The 21,176-nt window shown below is 38.9% G+C and overlaps 1 protein-coding gene across 1 annotated transcript in view; it reads right to left on the bottom strand.

The window, feature by feature from the left end:
• Window positions 1-1,545: 1,545 nt before the first annotated feature.
• LOC109468036 (ATP-dependent (S)-NAD(P)H-hydrate dehydratase-like) overlaps window positions 1,546-21,176 on the bottom strand; it is a 58,339-nt gene continuing 38,708 nt past the window's right edge. Inside the window, exon 10 of the mRNA XM_019766255.1 lies at window positions 1,546-2,911. Coding sequence (XP_019621814.1) covers window positions 2,716-2,911 — 196 coding nt within the window. The 3' untranslated portion in view covers window positions 1,546-2,715. The remainder of the gene's footprint in view (window positions 2,912-21,176) is intronic.

The raw sequence follows: 21,176 nt of genomic DNA, 5'->3' as shown, positions 1-21,176 counted from the left end.
AGAATTTTCAACTGACTCTCTTGGATAGGCTTGGTCATCATCAGCTATCTGACCCCAGTTACTCTCCAGGTCACACCATCTCTCTGAAAGGGGTCAACATTCTGGACACTGAATCTGACAACTTAGTGAGAGGAGTGAAGGAGGCCATCTACATCTACATGAGGGCACACCAACCTTCTCTCAACCGGGACAAGGGGCGGTACCAGCTTCCAAAAACTTCCTTGAATTGGAGAACAGTGTATTTGTCATGCACCAACTCAGATAAACTTTCATGCGCAATCTCAAGTTTCCTGGTTTTCCGATTTTTTTTAAAGACATGCTTACTGGAAGAAGAGCTTACAGAATTCCCCCGTACAATGAACTTGTACGTTTGTAATTCTTGCTACAACCAGTACAGTGAGTGGTTTCACTGTAAGCTAAGGCTGGATTGAGGCCCATTTCTAGTTCAATAATGTGTGTGCCAAGTTTTTGCACCACAAATCCCAGTGCTAACCTCTCTTCCTGTGGAGAGAAGGTCTGGTCCTCACTGTTAAAGACCTTGATCTCAGACTTTGCATGTGTAAAGACACAAGTTCGCTTTCTTACTTACAACTAGGCTTGTAAGAGTAGAAAGCTCAACACCAATAAAAAAGTTGCTAATGGATTATCTTTTGTGAGATGTAAAAGTTCAGGATAACCACAAGAGAGGCCAGCAAACGACAGAGGACAGGGAAAGGACTAAGTGTTTCTTTTTAGCACTCAGGAATAAAGATCAGGGCAGCCAAGGGTCGAAATATCAAGGGTACCGGTTAGCTCTTAGTAGTCATTCTTACTTGTAAATCTTATCTTATAAGATGGCTGAGGAAAATGTGTAACTCTGGTGGGGGAAGGTTTAGGGCCAACAGTTATTGTGTGCACAAATTGCTGCAATCTCAGGATGATTAGAAGTTAGGAAAACTTAGCTCAGAAATTGTTCAGAAGCATCCAAAACTGTCTGACAACTAAGTTTTACACTTTTTGCCATGCTGTAAATATTGAATTATTTTAACATGCATGAAAATTACAAATAAAACTTGCTTATAATATGCCCATTGCTCCAATAAACTTGGTTCTCTCCACTGTATTATTAAAAGTTATGAGGTATGATATAGTTTTAGTGAAACCACAAACTTTCTGACAAGTAAGTTTTATACCTTTGATCATGCTATAAATCTGGACTTATTTTAGCATACATGGAAATTGCAAATAAGACCATTGCTCCAACAAGAAACAAGATTTTCTCCACTGTTAGACACTCTTTAAACTTGACAGCAATTACAGGAACCAAAATTGGATTTGTGTGACCCTTGATTTCCTAATTGGAATATGATACAAGATGTAAAGCTATGACTTAAAAGATAACAATGTACATGTAACACTTAAAAAACTTTGGTCTTCATCTATGAAATTTATTGAGCAATCTATCAATCTCTTGTCCCTCAGTGGTCACAGCCTCTAGTGGGAAGGTGGACCATTAAAGGGATTGATGAGGCAGGAATACAGGAACTTTTAAATCAGAGTGGCGGCTATAAATACAGGGTCACTGTTGCTGGGCAGAGTAAATCTTTATTAGTGGATATTATCTAAATGTCACCACTCTAAGTGGTTGACAGTTTGATAGGACCATGGTTACAGTGAAAAATGTCATGTGTCTGGGTGTGGTTTGAGGGTCGTCTCTCTCCTCCTTGCTTCCAAGATTTAAGGTGTCCGTCCTGACCTTCTTTGTCGTTAAGTCAACTTTTTTCAATCCCTGAAGGTCTTCATTTTAGCATAGAGTTATACAAACTCATCAGGAGATTCCAACACAAACTATACAGTATTCAGGAAGCAGTTTAATTTGCGTACAAATTCCATCTTTGTAAGTTGAGTCAAATAAAGAAATCTTAAAGAGATTTATAAACATATTTATGCTTTTTGACTTCTTGGAAGTCAGTGTAGTGGATCATTCATGAAGAAGGTTGACAAGTTTAACTTAAAATTCATGGTGAGTTCCCTTTTGTGTTGGAACTTTACCATTACATATAAAATATATCCCAAAGAATGCCAGTGTATACTGTTTCAAAAGATAATCAGACAACAACATTTCTTTGCAAATAAAACAAGATAACATACTAGTTAACTTCTTACTGCATTGTTCAACATTATCGTGAAATAATTATGAAAACATCTTTGCTGCATGGTTATACTGTTAATAACACAACAGACTTGAACACAGACAAAGTTGAACACAGACAAAGTTGAGCACAGACAAACAAACATCATAACATCTGTTAGTCTCTGAACAAGGGTTTCCAAAATCACAAATGAGGCAAGTTTCATTTCTTCAAGTGTTTAAGGTACATGTAAGGTCACAGCAATCTAATTTCCTGGTTCTCAGATTTTTTTGCAAGAAAGTATTGGAGTAAGCAGGTACAATAACAAAGAAACATGAAGTCAACACACCAGGCTGGATTACAAAGTTGGAAAAACTGTAACAACTTGGAAGACAAAGACTTCATTCAACTGTTGTTGCCAAAATGGTTGAGATATATCCTGAATGGTATACTCATGTTTTATCTTTTTTTTCTCTGAAACAAGAGAAAAATTCAGCAGTGGATCCCAAAACCAAGAAATCAAAATGGTGTGGCCTTGGCGACAATTATTAACAATGAACTTGAGTAACAGAACAAAGTTGAGTAACATAGACCCTCACATCTGCTACAGTCTCTGTACAGGAGTTCCAGGTCCAGACATCTCAAACAACTCCTCAAAGACGTAATGAATCTCCGGGATCAAGTCGGCCGCGCCCATGGATCGTCCCCACTTGGAAAAAGCCAGTCTGCTGCAGGTCTTGGTCAGGGTGCTGGCACCATACGCTGCTGCAATACTGGGGCCGTATTCCTTCAGCAGTGGACTGTAGGGAGATAAGAACACATGGACATTGTCATGAGAATTTGGCTGTATTTGGCTTCAATACAAAGACAAGTCTCTCAACAACATTCAATACATGGGCTGTAATCACTCAATAAATTTCTGTAAACTGCCTTTAGATGTAACATACCAGATTTGCACAGTAAGTACAAGCTGTGTAAGACTAGACTGTAAGGTTTGATCCACTCACACAGGCAAGGACCCCAACTCTTTTCGATAAGTATGATCTTCTAACATGAAAATGGTGTGACTCTCCTCAAACATGTGATCTCTGGCTTTGTGTCCCATCCAAGAGGACAACCCTAACCAAAGCTAGGTTGTCATTTTCACCAGAGATGAGTGAGGAAACAGGTGATAAGTGCCTTTCCCAAGGACATAACAGTGAGGATTGCCAGGGATTCAAACTCAGAACTTCAGCACTGACCACAGGACCATCTTCCAACCAAGACCATTTTGCTACCCTTTGTACACCTTTCTTCTGGTCCATGGTCTGCTACCTTTCCTCAACCACAGACTCACTATCTTTTGGGGCTTAATGTAAATAATTCAATTCCTGTAATTAGAGCTAGAGTCCAACACAAGTTTTAAAGCACTCCAAAGTCCAAACAAAAAACTTTGTCCGTATAAAAATTTTCTACCAAAACTACTCGAGCCTTCTCGCTGTCTGCCTTCATTGCAATAACCTTCCCTTGACCTTTCCCTGTTCATGTTCACGACCTTTGCGGCTGCTGCTCGGGCTCCCCAAGACTTACTTTTCCTTTCATCCAAATTTGATAAGGCCATAATTCAACCGGAGAATACCGAGTGGGGATGGCTTGACTCCCAGCCTGCCCGGGGGATCAGGTCTCAAAGGACATGTGTAATAGAAGCGATGTAATTATACCAGTCCGCATTACACACCGCGTCAGGAGGAATTTCCATCAGCATCGGGAGCGCTGAAAGCTGTCCAAATTTGCGGCTCTGTTTATTAAAGCAATAAAGTATTCATCACCTTGGCTGGCGAGATAAAGGCTGAGTAATGTTTCAAAGTCAAATGCAATTTGAGCGAGCCGTATTACGCCATAAGCCGGGCGCAAGAAGAGATTCATTTCGCCGGGTGATGAAGTGGAAAAGATACCATTGCAAGTACACGGTACAGCTCATTTCGTCTCCGTCTCCGATTATTTGTTTGATCTGCGAGGGATTGTTTCCACAGCGAGGAACATCTTCCCCCAGGCGAGTCGTATGTAACGCACAGGTAAAACCGACTCTGTTGTAGCCGAGGGGCATACACGACTCTCATGCCACTTGTCAGGTGTATGTATCATAAAATGCATAACATGAAGACGCCTCAAGTATCGGGGTTTCTTTGATTTCCCTAGACAATTGTTCTTAGAACTGTCTCGATGCCATTACATCTGGGTGGGTGGATTTTGAGTTCGGAACAGTCAATTTCGATGCTGCGATGGCAGAGGAAACTATGTGTTGAATTGTATCTAATGTAACATAGAGGCTTAATGTTGGCACTTCATTGTGAAACATGACAGCCAAAAAGCTTGAAACAGTATGGTGTCGTATTTTTTAGTACACCTGCAATGGAGAAACACCACAAAACCGACTCCCCTAGATTTCCCTTGATAACCATATTCCAAGTTATGCCATGTGCGAGATTTATCAGTCAATGTGGGGTCTGACACTGTCACATTTCAAATCTCCTGGTATCTCTAACTGGCATACACACATATTGAACAATCCGATATTTCCTATCAAACCTCACCTATACCTGCTTTTTTTACTGATAAAAATCTTTAGCATTGCCGGTGCTCAGGCATAGCAATTATGCAAAATGTCAGGGGTTATCCAGAATAGAAGATCGACCGGGTGCAGTAATGGAAACATGGGATACGAAATGACAAATGTCTAATAGTATTCAGGGCTTGAAATACTTTTTCTGGTGCACGTAACAATAAAAATATTACCTGCACCAGATAAGTTTTACCTGCACCACTCAGAATTCATCAAGTATGGATCATATTAAAACTTTTCAGAAACCATTGCCATTATTTCTTTATACTTCATAGGTGGTAACAGTCAATGCAGCAAATAAAAATCCACATATGCCTACATTAATTATTGTTGTTCATAAACCCAGTATATGGACCAGTGCAGGTTAGATGCAGGTAAACATCAGAAATACCTGCACAGCTCCAATTTTATATGCACTAACCTGCATATGAAGGTAATACATGTATTTCCAGCCCTGGTATCTCCTTTGTCATTTCAACTTATAAAATGGCATAAACAAGGTGTTTCTATGACAGTCAACACAATCTGGCATAGAAACTTTATTGCAACAGTGTGATTATTTCAATTCCACAACTGAATTCCAGTGATGTCCCTGTCAACTTTGCTTACACACGTAACAGTCTGAAAATTGCCTAACTGCTACGAGTGCCTTAACAAAGTTTACCTTAATTGATGGTAATTTCCCTGAGGATTTTGCACAACAATTTCTGTTTACCTGACAAATACATCTATTTTTACAGAGCCATAATTGAGTGACACAGACAGAGATAGAACTGCAAAGGTTGTCAGCTTGGGGACCACAACTCAGTAAAAATGGGATGAAAACAAGTCTTATCTTGTCAGTGATGTTTTAACTGGCAGATAGTTGATGCCCCCTTGGTACTCTTCACTCAGTAGATAAATTCAATCAGTTCCTCACAAGGATTAAGTTGTGATTTCTTCAGAATCCACTTTCAAGGTTCACACAAGAAAGCTGAGTAGGACTGACTAATTGAAGACTGGCTTTTAGACAATTCTACCGGGTACCCTAGGACCACCAAGAGTCAGTATTTTTTGATTTTTAAGAATGTCTTGAACACCAGGATACCTGAAATTTCCATACCTTGGGGAATCACTGCTGCTGAACTAGGAATTTTCTTTTCAACACAAGGAATAGAGCTACATGTACTCTTCTACTGATTGTGACAAAGTAGACAAACATCAAACAATGTATACAGTAAAAGTTTTAAATTACTGGTTAACTATACCAAGGATATTCCCCTAGCTCTTTTCAACAAGTACAACTAACAGTGGACAATGGTTTAACATCTCATTTTAATGACGATGATCCTTTCCAGTAGCGTGCATGTCGGGCAAGTGACAACAGCTGGGATGTTTACTCAACTTTAGGGTCCACAGGCCAGGTCACTAACCACTGCTATTTCAGCACCAAGGACAGGGACTACATATTAGCAGCTACAGATCTGAAACTACTAACTGTAACTACATGTATCATATGAAGAGGGGTTTGAGAAGATTCAAGTAACATAGGCTATCCAACTGGTTGTGGCCAGTGTGGCTGCAACTCAAGCTGTTATGTTTGTTTGTTTATCTTTTTTAACATCTGGACCCAGGATAATTTTGTCAAGTTTTGACTGTACCAAAGCAGTATGATGATACATAAATGAAACACTTCTTGTGTAAACATTTATTTTATGGAGCTTTTGTTGCCATCCCAAGATTTTGCGTTGCACTGGCTTCATGATGGTATCATGGCGAGTTTAAGGTCTTATTCCAGGCAGTAACATGAAAATAAAGTATCCACCATGACTTTGGCAACAGCCTGAAACACCTTTTGGATTGTTGGAAAGTTGGCCATCCAACCAGTTGTCACTAAAAACACGATTGTAGCAATTTTCTTCTGACAGAGAAACAAATCTTAAACTTCTTGTACTTCAGAGTTAACTTCAGAATCTGCTTGCCTAACTCTGCTCTCCCACCCGTGGAAAGACAAATGACCTGCTGCTAAGCATATTCACGCATCTTTAACGTGTTTCTCTCTCCCTTCCCTTTGATAGCTGCTGATCAAAAGCGCATCTTCCCACACGGAGCTTAATCCAATCACACTTGATCAATTCCTGGCCAATACTGGTGGACCGATTTAGGTCAACCCGATAGTTGTATTGGCTCTGACCTCCCAAAGGGTGATAATGCAGGGCTGACACCAGCAAAGTTGCAAAAGGAGCAATATTTCCTGTGGTGGTCGACTAAAGAGTGAATTCCATGACAATTAGTGTATTAAGTAAAAATATAATGAGAAGGCAACCTTCTTTCTGGAATTACATGTTTTTCAGGGAATTGAAGTTACAAAATTTTGTTGACTTGCCAGTATCTAGTAGGAACAGAAAATTAATATATATGGTGCACAGACTAGCATATCAAAATATCAGACTTTAATCTTCTGTGCATTGATGCTTCAATGATCATCAAATAAAGACCCTGTAATCATTAATGATGTTACTTCTATCGTCTTCCTTTGACTTCAACATGAGCTGTAAGCTACTCTGTCAGAAGCGAATGCGACGCATTCAAGCATGCTGCAAACTTTCTTTTCAAATCACCACTACTCATGAAGACCCACTACTCATGGAAACTTAAGGGTGAGAAACGGGGGTGAAATTGAAGAGAAGATTGCAGACTTATTAGCGAGGCTGGTGGGCAGTCATGCTAGACTGGTCCTCACAGTTTCCATCAGGTGCAATTTCGGAGTAATTTAGGACAACAGCTCCCAAGACAAGGCCGAGAGAATGCAGGAATACCCAAACAACTAACAAGGAGGAAGTGTCAGTACCAGAATCTTAACTACCACCGTGTTAGAAGTGTATTAGCTTGTGGTTGCCTTTTAATGGAATTGTTTAAGTCTTAAAAACTCACCACAAGACACATAATTGAATGGTAATTTAAATTTATACTTCAACCTCAAAGAGGTGACTACTGTTTCTGGCGTGTTTATCTGTGTTTCTGTGTCTGTGTGTTTCTGGCCTACATTTATATATGTGAAGGGGGTCTGCCATCTTTGACTGCCTTTATGTTTTTATTTATTTATTCATTTATCTTATTAACATTGACCTCATTTGTTCTAAGGATTGATCTCATGCCTATTATTTCGTGATTAAGTTATGAAAGAGGAGGGACCTCACTCAGAGAATGACCCCTGCTCTTTTCATCTTAAGGTCTTTAACATGCTCAAGGTGTGGCTCTCCTCTAACACAGGATCTCTGGCTTTACATCCTATCTGAGAAGACATCCCGAACTTAAGCTGCTCATTTTCACCCGAGTTAAGTGAGAAAATAGGTGTAAGGTGCCTTTCCCAAGGACACAACTTTGTTGTTCATTTCAACAGAAACTGTGTAGGCTGGGTTATAATTGGAACAATGAATTTGAAACTACTGCATTGGTATTTGAAAATCAGAAAAAAAAGATTCCTAGAATTGACTGATAAATCGGTGTAGCCTAGGGTAATTAACCGCAATCATTTCAAAAGTTTCTTCATTTTAGAGATGATTGTTATGCAGTTGTTTGATAAAAGATGCTCAGTAAGGTATCTATGGTAAGGAAGATGAAGCCACCAGAAAATGACAGATATAGGTCAACTGACAGATGACGGCTTCTGGCTTTTAATTTGATTGATGTTGACAGAACTTAACCTCCTGAACACCGTACACCTACAAATGATCCCCCAAAGGAGCCAGTTGCATGTCATCATATTTCACATGAGGGTTAAACTGCCTAACGTTTCAATTTGTCTCTTCTTATTCCAGCTAAGGTAAAAATCAATGCTAAATGGATGCTGCTCAATTTACAATTCCCAGTAACTGCAGATACCAGGCTTGGAGCTTATGGCTAGTTACTACAAACATGTAATGGCTCTTGTACTTGCAACATAACCCTATAACGTAAGTACGAGACTTGACCATTCTGATAATCTATAACTGGTTTTGAAATCAGCATAAAGGGACTTGCCCTCTTCAATACAAATCCAGTTCTTCTGAAAATGAGTGACTGTATACATACTGTAGGTTTACACGTACAGTATGTATATGTATGTGGGCGGTACATGTATGTGTGTGTGTTTGGTGAATACATGTGTGTGTGTGTGTGTGTGTGTGTGTGTGTGTGTGTGTGTGTGTGTGTGTGTGTGTGTGGTGAGTGTATGTGTATGCATGTGAGTTTATGTACATGTATGTGTGTGTTTCTGAGTGTGTGTGCATGTATTTGAGTGTGTCTTTGTATGTATGTGTGATGAGTGTGTGAGTGCGTGTGTGTATGCTTCATTGTGTGGATTTGTGAGTGTAACTCTTATGACACAGTGATTACAACATCTTGAAGGAAATAGGATGATTCATGGTACAACCCTTTCAACAACATCACTAACTGCCTTCTCCTTCTAGTTCTGAAAACTTTCTGGCATGTCTTGGCAACGTTCCAATTTTCAACTTGTTCCCCAACCAACTTCAATCCTCCTAATGTCCACTCAGACAGACTAAACATCGTATTAGGCATTAACAGACTTAAAAAACACTCAACTGTCTGGCCTTCCACCCTGAATAGAGGCATGGAATGGAATAACGACATCCTGGCGGATTGTGGCAGGCATTAGAAATGCAGTTACTGTAATCACTGTGCACACAAAGCTACTGGCAATGATTTCCGATAACTTGGAACAAATCCAAACGGTTAAATGGTACTGTAACAGTAACTTGTATGAGAGATATAGAAATTGCTATGGACAAATTAAGCCTGCAAACATGACGGCATATGAAACATTCAACTATCATAAATATATGTATCATATATTGTACATCTCAAAATTATTAAGTAATAATAAGTATAACAAACTATCTTTTTGGACATATCTATGCTATCATATGTTATTACCTGTAGCCAAATACACTTAATGTCTATATATTGGATCAACTGCATCATAACAAATTTTTCATGAGTCCATAATACCTGAAGGCTATAGAACATAAAATATAACATGACCGGACATTGAACTAAGACTATTGAGTTATCTATAAAAGTATTAGACTATTGACTCAAAAGTATTGAACTATCTACAAAAGGATTACGAAAACGGAGTGTCAGATAAAATTGTTGTAGAACATTACAGTTTACATTGGAGAAGTCGTAGTCTCTGTCTTCATAAAATTTCATTAAAGGAAGACATATTGAAGTACTGTACGTTTATGTGCATGTAACTTTTAGATTGAGTAGACTGTATGGCCACACCGATATAACTTGTGGGCTCTGGGATTTAACGAAAAAATAATGTAGAACTAGAACATCATGAAAACAGTCGGAGGGGAATTCATACCTTGGTACATGCAGTTTCAGGGAGTGAATAGAGTCAGAGTCAAGTTTTCCTTCCAGCCCTTTGTTTCAATTTGTTGGTACTCTAATTTGAAAAAAAAAATTATGAAATTGAAGCCTGAGGACCAGGTGCATGCAGTTTTATGGAGTGAATACTGTAACAGTCAAATCCATTTTTTCTCCCTTCCCTCTGTATTTACGATGTCCACTTGCTATACTTTCACCTTGAAATGTCTGAGAACCATGGAAATAGATTAGTGTGGCCTATAACGGGCTATCACACGCTGGCGTCGGTGGATGGAATACAGTTTCCCTGCCTTATTACCCGAGTCCCCCCGGAGTTTTACGGTAGCCGGCAGCGGTCTTATTACCTGCGAGTATTTGGATGGATGAATTCTGAGGAGACTCCGGGGACGCTGCTTATTAACAGATATTACGAGGGATAAATCTGGAGTGAAGTGCAGCCATTATTGCAGCCCGCAGCTAATCCCGCTCCAACGTCTCTTATTGGTAACGCCGGGCGGATGAAACAGGTGGCATTGTTAGGTGTTGTCGCCTTACATTCGGTGGGTGGCGCTGATTTGGATAATGTGCCATTGGGGTCAGCCAATGGGTAATTGATATATGATCAAACGGCTGCAATTACCCACCAACCACTTAGTATGCCGTAAAGAGGGAGGAAATCTATACAGTGAATTGTTCAGGCACTGACCCAGAGCATGACATTGTAGACACTTTGGTAGAAAGCTTGGAACAAAGTGCTAACTATTGGACAATGCATGCAACAAATTGAGAAACAAGGCTTGTCAAATCACCTGAAGAAAACATCTGGAGCAAGAGCCAATAGGCATGCAGCATTGCATGGTCTGATTGGCCAATTTGCATCTCATGGTTACAGATACAGATGGTTCTTTTTGATGATTGGTTGTTGAGATGATTGAATCACCAGGTTTTAGATGATCAGAAAAGTCATTTGCCATTCTTTAACCACAGCATGAACAACCCAGTTGGTGACGCAGAGTTTTGTTGATCCACCCTTTTCTCTAGACATCCAGTTAGCATTGATAGATGGAAAATCTGTAACAACTAGAAAGAAAAAATTCTTCTGTACTCTGATTGTTGGGGCCAAAATGTGAGCATTTTGGAGAGGATTCAACTAAATAAAAAATAATTTTGCAAATGAGAAAAAATAAAGTGTGTTGGTGCACCTTTAAGTCATCAAAATTATAACAGTATGTACAAAATGTAAGTATAAAATGTGAGAAGTACATGTCTTCTGATTAGATCACTAAAGGCAAAGTACTACCAAGATATATGTTAGAAATGGACAACAACACGGGATGTGGATTTCAATATTTCAATGCCTTCTTTGGAATTCACATGTAGACATTCACTGGCACTACAACTGCAAACTTTCGATTGCAAGTTCTCTCCAACACGAAGTATGCGTGATAGATTTGTGCACGGAACGTTATCAGCTGGACGAGATCTTGCCTAATAACTCACACACGACGCCTCCAATGCCCCAAATCTTCGGCTGTAATCCAATGGCCGATAACATTGATCCCTCTGCAGCGGTCCTCAGAGATTTACACTACTTCCCCTCACAAACTAATGCCCGACAGAAGACTTGTTAAGTCTGGGTATCGATTTCAGAGCAGCTACATTCGTATTGCTTGGAAAAGATGGGATAAAGACGGCAAAACCAAGTGCAAGTTTTCTGTGAGGGTCAAGGACATGCTCCCTTCAGTGAGAGCCAAGGACACGTCATGGAGTCTCAAGTTTTCTGAGTAGGCACAGTGTATATTCCTTGACAAGAGCCCTACTGATTTCTTTTGATGAGAAATTAGGGTAAGGATTTCCTCCATTTTATATATTTTCTCCATGATTGTGAATGTGCCTTGTCCACAAAAGGCGTAACTTGATAAAAAAAAAAGAATCGTGAAGTTGTTATAGTTCGATAATTAAGAATGGTGGATTCCCTGTGAAAATAATAATATACAGTATATGTAAGATATTCATTACATGCCAGAAAACCATTCCCTGCCTACATGTAGAAGAACCAAATAGGACTTCATAAGCCAGACAAAAAAAGGGATCCTGAAAGTGATCTAAAAACTGTTCCACTGGTTGTGATAGAGAAGACAGATACAAATGTGGAGCAAAGAAATTCCCTTGGCTCTTTTCAAAAAGCAATTTGAAAATGCATAGTACATTACAATTTAATGTCCCTACTTTTCCAGTAACATGCAAGTTGGGTGAGCAACAACTGCTACACGAGACTCAAACTCCTGTTCCACTAAATTATGCACACTACCACAACAGACAACTACTTCTGCATTCTCTTATCACTTCTGACAAAATAGGAGATGACAACGTTATTACAGATCCCCCCCACTGTTGTGCAAACAACTGTCTACTCTATTCAGACGTTATCAGTCAGCAGGTGAAGGATGACTGATTGAACTGGAACAGAAATTTGATGGATGTGGAAATGTTAGCTCTTCACAACTTTGCCTGTATCGCTAACACGTTAACTGGCAAACTGCCAAATGGCCTGATACAACCTTTATTCGAAGTTGGTGAGCACGAAATTGATGTGCAAACTGTACAGTATTTCATGCCCTGTCAGATAATTCTGAGAACTGCTTTCAGACAATTCCAGCGACTACAAGTAGGCTGATGGACTGTCATCTTTGACCCGATTTACACACGTGGGCAAAAACCTGACGTGCAAAAACTGCCTACACCCGCAAGCATATGAAAACTGCGTACTATGTAATTTTTTCCTAGGTGTAAATCGGCCTGTTCTGACGTATCCCCAGAACCTTACGTTCAGAAAATATGTTACCACAAGAGCTGGTGTACAATCTGAACATACAGTGTACAATTGTGCATTCTTTACAAACGTCAAAACAGGCCGATTTACACACAGAAATTATTTGACGTAATAGTATTCAGTTAATTTTTTGTACTTTAGGTTTTTGGCCGCACATACATGTATACAAGCGGGCTTTGATGTCACCTTTCTATGTTCTCATCTCTGAAAATACACATGATTATTTTGTATATAATTGCAGAATAATACCAAGAAGTGCTTTTTGACAATTCCAGGAAACTACATGTATACAAGAAGGCTGATAAACTGCCAGCTTTAGTGCTAGCCTTCTCTTCTCAATCAATAAGGCATGGATAGACAGGTGAGGGTGTCATATGTCATCTGTGTCACAGCTGCATATCACTGGAGAAGACAGTTTTTCTTCATTAGGAGCCAGTCTCTACCTCTGTACTTTATTTCCATGTCATCTTCAATATCTGTCAGGAATTGATAACATTATCACTTCTGAGTCATTCTCATTAACAAACAAGGATGTTATCTAGCTTCTGACAGTTTAATATTTTACTGTACAATCATCACTTTGGATTATGTCATATTTTATTTTAAACTAAATTAAAGGCTGACACATGAGACCTGCGTTTATCATCAAGCTTGATGGGGTGAAAATATAACAGAAAAATCAAACAAAAAACAAAAAGAATTCAAGTAATTAGATTGTCAGTTTCATTTATTTTCAGAGCTTCCAATCAGAAATGCATTTACTTTGAATTTGTCAATGTCAACACTAGAAGAATGATACACTATTTGCAGCTTTGGGACAATGACAATGCTGAGACAGCATGACAAACTACACATAAACCTTCCTCCACCAAATGTCAGTCTTCTGAGTTTGAATTATGATACACAGCTGCAGTATAAGTTTGGTTGTAGAAAACTTGATATCCGTGTCTGGAAGCAAATACCGGAACACACTCCACCTTTTGCTAAATCTGCGAGACGATTCATGGGGACATCTTGGCAAGTTTTCAAGGACATCATTCAATCACAATTCTTGTCACAACCCCTTGGTAAATGCAGTAAATCTCGCTTGGAAATGTTCCAAAATTGTACGGAATATGATATATGATCTGTTGGGTGCAATAAGGTGTCCTGAGCATTGATATCGGCCCAGTATGTGTATGACCTTGAACTCCAAAAGTACAGCAAAATAAATCATGTCAACTCAAAAGTCACACCTCATAAAAGGTACAGCAACATCAATTCTCATGATAATCTGTGGGGTACCATAAGGCCACAAAAAGGCCACGACATTTCAAAATGGTGAATTTAAAGGAATCTACTGCATAATACAGTTACTGTAGTTCCTCTCAAAGTACATGTATGCTCACTGGAGATACATATATGCAGGTGCTCTTGACATTCTTGAACAACATACAATGTATCTACATTTGAGGCATTCACTCGACACCCTTGTTACCATACCAAGTCAATTTTCCACTGGGTCATACATTTTCCAATTATCTAACATGAAATCCAGTTTTATTTTATGAAAACACGTATCAGCCATACAACCTTGCCCTACAACGGAGCAAGTAAAGATAACTCATGTCTACTAAAAAGCCCCCCCCCCCAGTTCCTACAATGTACCTATAAAGAGACCATCGGAGGTGTCTTCCTAATATAGCCATACTAAAGCATTTTAATTTCTAAGCCGGATCCAATATACATTCAGAATGGAACAAATAAATCAATTATACATCCTTCACATTCCTGAAAACAACCTTGTTTTATCAAGCCCATTTTTGACAGTTTCATACAGTTTCCAATCGTCTGAATTGAAATTGTGTCATAATTCATGAAAACACATTGCGAGGGAGACAACATTGCCCCACAGCCGTGAGGTAAAATAAATCATCTGTACCCAAAAGCCCAACCTTATCAAAAAGCACAGTGTGTGGCAGTACAATACAGAGACCAATGAGGGGGTGCTGCAATCTCTCTACCAAGGCACTTCACTTCACAGCCAGATTCGATATTATACCAGCATTCAACGACTATATATGATCACAGAATCACATGAAAACCACCAAACTTGTCACCAAGTCCATTTCTGACAGCCTCATAAATTTCCACTTATCATACTTGAAATTGAGCCATACATCAGGGCGATTTCTGTGGAAACACACAGTAGCAGAACGACCTTGCCCTTCACAAAATAAATCCTCTTTCCCCCAAAGTCCCACCATTACATACATCAAAGGCAGTAAATATATTCACTAGCGAGAAGAGATCATGAAAGGTGAGTTAAATGTAGTGATTCTGCCAAGATGTGGACTCCAAGTTCTTAGTCACATTTCCTAGGCATCAATTATGAGGAAAATATAGCTGGCTTTCTCCCAAGGTGCTTACTATCCACTTAGTTTTTATAAAAATGGGGTACATCGTGACTGTGGGTGGATGTTAAATGGTTGTAGGGTGTAGTACATGTATATGTACTTCCTATGGCCATACCAATTTGTTTCCCTCTTTTTGTACATAAGATAAAGCTATGGACAATATAAAAGCACACTAAGACCTACTCCTAAAGCTTTGTATCCATTACTGTAAATTACTTGAAGTTTGCGGTAGCAAAAAATTGCGGTCTGAGAAATGTTCGCAGAAATATACGTTTGCGGTGGCTGCAGGTGCAGCAAAAAGAGTCGACCAATTCAAGGTAATGATAAGTTTGGGGTATAGTAGTGACCGCAAAAACTGCAAATATACATGTAAAAGAACTGCAAAAAAATCATACTTACAGTACTCAGAATAGGCACAAATATTATATACAGTTTTTTTCAGGTTTCTCCTCCTGGACTACTAGTATATAGTCTGAGAATTTCTAGAATGCACTTCAAATATCCAGGAATATTCATTCAGACTGCATTCTGGTTCATCCGGCCACTAGTGTGAAGGGGGTATAAAAGATCATCCTTGTCTTCACTTCAATACATTTGCATTCACTCAGCACCTCAAGACCTTAATAACACTCTAAAGACTTCTTATCCTACTTTAAGAATATTCTCGATAACTTGGAACTGGTTGGGACCTTGAAGTTTTTGCACACTAAGCCATCTTGCTAGAGGATTTCAGGCTACTCGGCTGGCAGAATGTTCTTAATGGAAACTGCCTACGGCAGCTTTGAGCCAGTTAAAGGTACATGTAAGGTTCTCAAAAGTTTCAAACTGCAACATTTGAAAGAATGGTTGCTCAGTTCCAAAGTAAAGGAAAACTTTGCAGAGTTGCTAGCAGTTGAGCCTAAGCTAATCCTTCAATCAAGCTCTTGTCCACCGACTGAGTTATCATTTGTTTAATATTGAAGAAGAGGCAAAACTGCTGTCAAAAAAGTTTCACATCAAGTATAAGCATTGACTAGAACCTTGTCCAAAGTTAAGAAAAAATTTTTTCTTGTACAGTTGGTAGCAGTTGAGCCTTTAATCTGTCAATCAAGGTCTTGTCCACCCACGGTAGAAGTTAATATCATCCATCTAATATTGAAGAAAAGGCAGAATTGCTCACAGAAAAGTTCCATATCAAGTACAACCATGACTAGAAACTTGTCCAACATAAAGGAAAACTCTTGTCCACCGACAGTTATCATCTGTTTGATATTGAAGAAAGGCAAAATTGATGTCAGAAAAGCATGAAAGTTTCAGATCAAGTACAACTATTGACTTGAACCTTGTCCAAAGAAAAACCTAATCCTTGTAGAGCTTCTGGCATGAGTCTGAGTTAGCTGCATGTAATCCTCCAATATAGCTCTTTTGAGAGCTGTCTACCCACAGTCGAAGAAAATAAATCATCCGCATGATATTGAAGAAAAGGCAGAACTGCTGTCAGAAAAGTTTGACTTCAAGTCTTAATACATGTACTTTATCAAAGTTTTGAAAATAATCCCCAGACAAGTATGTTATTTGGAGGATTACAGTCATGTAGCTAACTCAGGCTCATGCCAGAAGCTCTACAAGGATTAGGTTTTTCTTTGGACAAGGTTCAAGTAAATGGTTATACTTGATCTGAAAATGTCATGAGTATTCTGTCTATTAGGACTCAAACATCCATGGTCAGTACTACCTGACAAAGGCCATAGAGGGTGGCTTGCGGCTGATTTTGAGCCCATGACATCATGAACTTGTCAATTTGGCTAGAGGATTGAGTTGCATCTTTCGACCTCAGTGCTTCTCAATTACCTGTGGCTAACTCAAAAGGGATAGTTTACCAAATTATCCTGGAGCTGAAATAACACTTAAAGACTTTTCTGGGCTGGTGTCACAGTGGGTAACATTAAAAATTACCTGCACCAGACAAATTTTACCTGCATCACTTAGAGTTTAGGAAGACTTAGTGTGAATCATACAAAAACTGTTCAGAATCATTGCAGCTATTATTTTTTTACACTTCATAGGTTGTGACAGTCAATACAGCTAATGAAAATAAACATACACCTTCATGTATATAATATTAACCCAGTTTATGGACCAGTGCAGGTTAGACATCAGAAATACCTGCACAGCTCAAATTTTACCTGCACTCACATGCATATGCAGTCTGTGGTATTTTGAGCCCTGATAAAGATACCATCAAAATGTCAACATAGATATCAAAGTCTCCTTTATCTCTAAAAAAGAAGACTCTGATTAAGCTGATGTCATCTCTAATGATCATTACTGATGACATGGGCTTAATTTGAGTACCAAATAGTTCCTATGGAACCCAACCTTAATGAATAGCCAGAGGCTCTAACTGCATAAAAACTGTTAGTTAATATCACAAAAAAGTATACGGCACCCAACTTTTATTTTCTGTTATTTCCCTTGATATTACTTTGAACAAAGTGGAAAAATGACACGGATTTGCAGCAATAACTATAATCTACACTGAGCTCTTCAAGTTGTACTTTGTGTAGTGCATGATGGATACTCTGCCCTTTGGGGATACATTACAGATAATGACTCTGGCTCGAACCTTTGCCTCATTTTTTCATAGTGCAAGATATTGGAAATGTTTCATAATTGATATTTTGAAGAAAACCCATTTGTCATCAGGTATATTATTGGATTCCCGCTGGGAGAAATATCCTCTCATAACTACATTGTCTAGTCAACAGCTGAACCTTCAAGCCCTCATTTCTGTTTCTTTCAATTAGTTTGGCTCACAAGGCAGACAACTAGAGATGGTCTTTGAGTTTCAAACTGAAAGGCTTTGGGTAGCTCATTTTCTTCCTAGAACTTTTCTGATGCAGAAGTATCTGCCACCAAGTACAGGCATCATTGCTAGATAGCTTTATACAACGCTTACAGTTAGATATGCAAAGGTTTGGCATATGAGGTCCTTCATTGTGATATAGCCAGCTGCTGCTCTGCTGCGTGCCTGCGAAGCTGGTGTGTTATGCTGAAGGGCAGTTATACCAGCTATGTTGATACACACTAAAGGAAGCCATTAGCTTTATAACATGTTCGCGTGCTGCTGCCTACCTTGAGCCATAATCTAAAATCAGTAACTTTTGTCTGAAGATACTAAAATAAAAGTAGATCTATCCAACCCCAAAATCAAATGCTATCAATGTTACAATTCTTTGTACAATGTATATTCATCTCATTAATATTGCTGATGTATAACATTAAGCTGTTACAATAAAACAGTCCTTTTGGCACCCTCAGTTATAGACTTGTCTCAACTGTCTACATGTACTCTCAATATTTATGTCAGAAATGTCACATCTTTTTGGTTTCCTTATTATTGATCTAGGCAGGTACCAGAAAGTTGTGAAATCTGCAACCGAAATCACCAGCAATCTACACGCAGTACTGAGTTATGTCTGTGATAACTCTGATTCCTAACTTGACTAAGTGTAGAATTTATGGCACGGTACCTTTCCTTTTATTAAAGGTTGCTCCATATTTCCTAAGTGGCCCTGAAGGCAGTTCTGCCGGGCATATGCCCATGAATCATCTTAATCACAGTATATATCACCTTCCGCACTTGATCTAAAGTACTTACGGCGGATTTACCAAAACTCGCTTTATCAAAAAAGTGTGATTCGCTAGAGGAAGTTTTGTGAGCACTACATGGAAGAATAACTGCTGATAACTTTGGACGGGCAAAATTAGCAAACTGTCAGACGGAAACGATTTCGTTTTTGGAGCTTCAACGGTACAGACAACACTGATATTTCTTCATTTTGCTTCACAATCTAGATGAACAGATCCTAACTAGTCTTGTTGTTGGAATAGAAAATTTATAGCAAACATGTCTAATCTTTTGCCCTGATGATTGATAGACACTTGCCTTTTAGATATAAGAGGAAATTTTGAAGGAAGGATCTATAAAAGGTTCTATTCATAGAGGAGTTTATAGACATGTGTCTAAACAAGAAGTTTATAGATATTCTTGAAAGAGCATGTCAAGATCACGAGATATTAAAACCAGAAGTCCCACTGCAGTACCATAACAAGCTGCCAGGGGATTCAAAGAGACAGTGACTGAGTTACTATTACAAAATTATGTCCTTTAATACTTACAAAATTATGTCCTTTACCAATCTCCCTTCTCCCCCCCCCCCCTACTTTGTACTGGGTAGCTCTGTAGATCTTAAGACTAATGTACATGTACAATGATTAAACATACACATAGCTGCAGATTATCATAAATCATAGCCTATCATGTAATACATGCTGTTGCACAGTCCTGGAGGCAGGCTTTGTAGATGATACAGACTAAGCTCCACAATATGAAACTGCTTTCTAGATGTTAACAAGATTGCAGCCGCTTATTCATCTTTTCTTTCTGGCATCCTGTTTGCATCGGAAAAACCATGAAAGGATGAAACTGGGCTTTCAATGCTGTTGTAAGATCTTTACTTTATACAGTATGATGGTTGTATAGTAGTGGATGGCCTGTACATTTACAGGACTCATATCTGATCATTACATGGATTTTTCATTTTGACGTTCACCGTAGACTTGTTATCAGGGCCCTGGGCTAGCCTGCTCTCTTCTAAAGATCAACATCTGATGGTTTAAACTTTTTTTTAAACAGTCCGTGAGTACATTAAAAGGATCAAGGTGGACTTAACTGAAGTGACTGGCATTCTGTCTTAGCATGACAGCTCACCCAAGTTGCTGGGTATTCGTAAATCGTAACTGAGTTTAACTTTTGTATAATATAGACAAATTTTGATTCAATTACTTCACTCCATAACCTTCTTCAACATTCTAAACTAAATATTAGTATGTTACAAGTTGAATTGCTCAAGTTCTAATACATAGTGCTTGGCCTGGTGGTATAAACGTAGAAAATTCTCTGGCAAAATTATTGTAACACAGTTATGAAAAATGATCCGTGGGTTATTGGAAGTGCTTTTTGCTTTCCCTTTGAGCAGTGAAGGCCATATTTAAAACATCTACTTGAAGTTGTAACGCACTATCACACATGAGTGTAAGAAGTTTGCACTTTTCATGTTAAACTGGAGCATGGCTACTCTGCAAGTGCTCTTCAAACGAAGTAGCCCCAATATAGTTATTTAAATATATAACTGTTAGTTATTTGTTGTGAAAAACTTAATTGGATGTGCATTATGCATTAAACTTGAGTATAGCAGCACTAAAGGAACTATTCAAAGGACCAGCCACAAACATTTGCACTCTAAAGTTTATTGGACCAGCTGTTTATCGGTGTTTTGTTTAACGACCTGTTCAACAACTCTATCAATATTCTGAAATACTACATGACATGTAAAACTGCTATGGTGTAAAATGAACAATGTCTGTCAGCCACAAACATCCGATACAATATTTACCTCCTCAAATTGTAATACATGCAGGCAAACTTGGATTACTGGATGCGCTTTTCACGTTACACTTGAGAAGAGCAGCACTGAAGGCACTCTTCAGAGGAGCAGCCACAATCATCGATACAGGCTGCTTGTCATACAAGCTCCGCTCAATGTTCCACCAGGCGGCAAATGCGACTATAGCCAGGGGCGAAGGGTTCCTACCAGACAGCTGTATAATGCACCACTTCATAGACAGCTTAATGGGGTTACCTCCAACATGACAGTAACCCTCTGGAGAGAATCATCTTTCAGCATCCCTCAAAGTGGATTCTGAATAGATGCGTGCTGCATGCTGAAGGGATCAAATCTCTGTCATCTTCTCTCTTGCATCCTTCTTGTATTATCTAAGGAGGTGCTCATCAAGTACGGGAAACTCAAGGAGTGTTGAGGGAACGATTTGAC

The sequence above is a fragment of the Branchiostoma belcheri genome, unplaced genomic scaffold (genome assembly GCF_001625305.1).
Source record: "Branchiostoma belcheri isolate BF01 breed outbred unplaced genomic scaffold, Haploidv18h27 scaffold19, whole genome shotgun sequence".
Lineage (NCBI taxonomy): Eukaryota > Metazoa > Chordata > Leptocardii > Amphioxiformes > Branchiostomatidae > Branchiostoma > Branchiostoma belcheri.
This window is presented reverse-complemented; position numbering and strand designations above follow the sequence as displayed.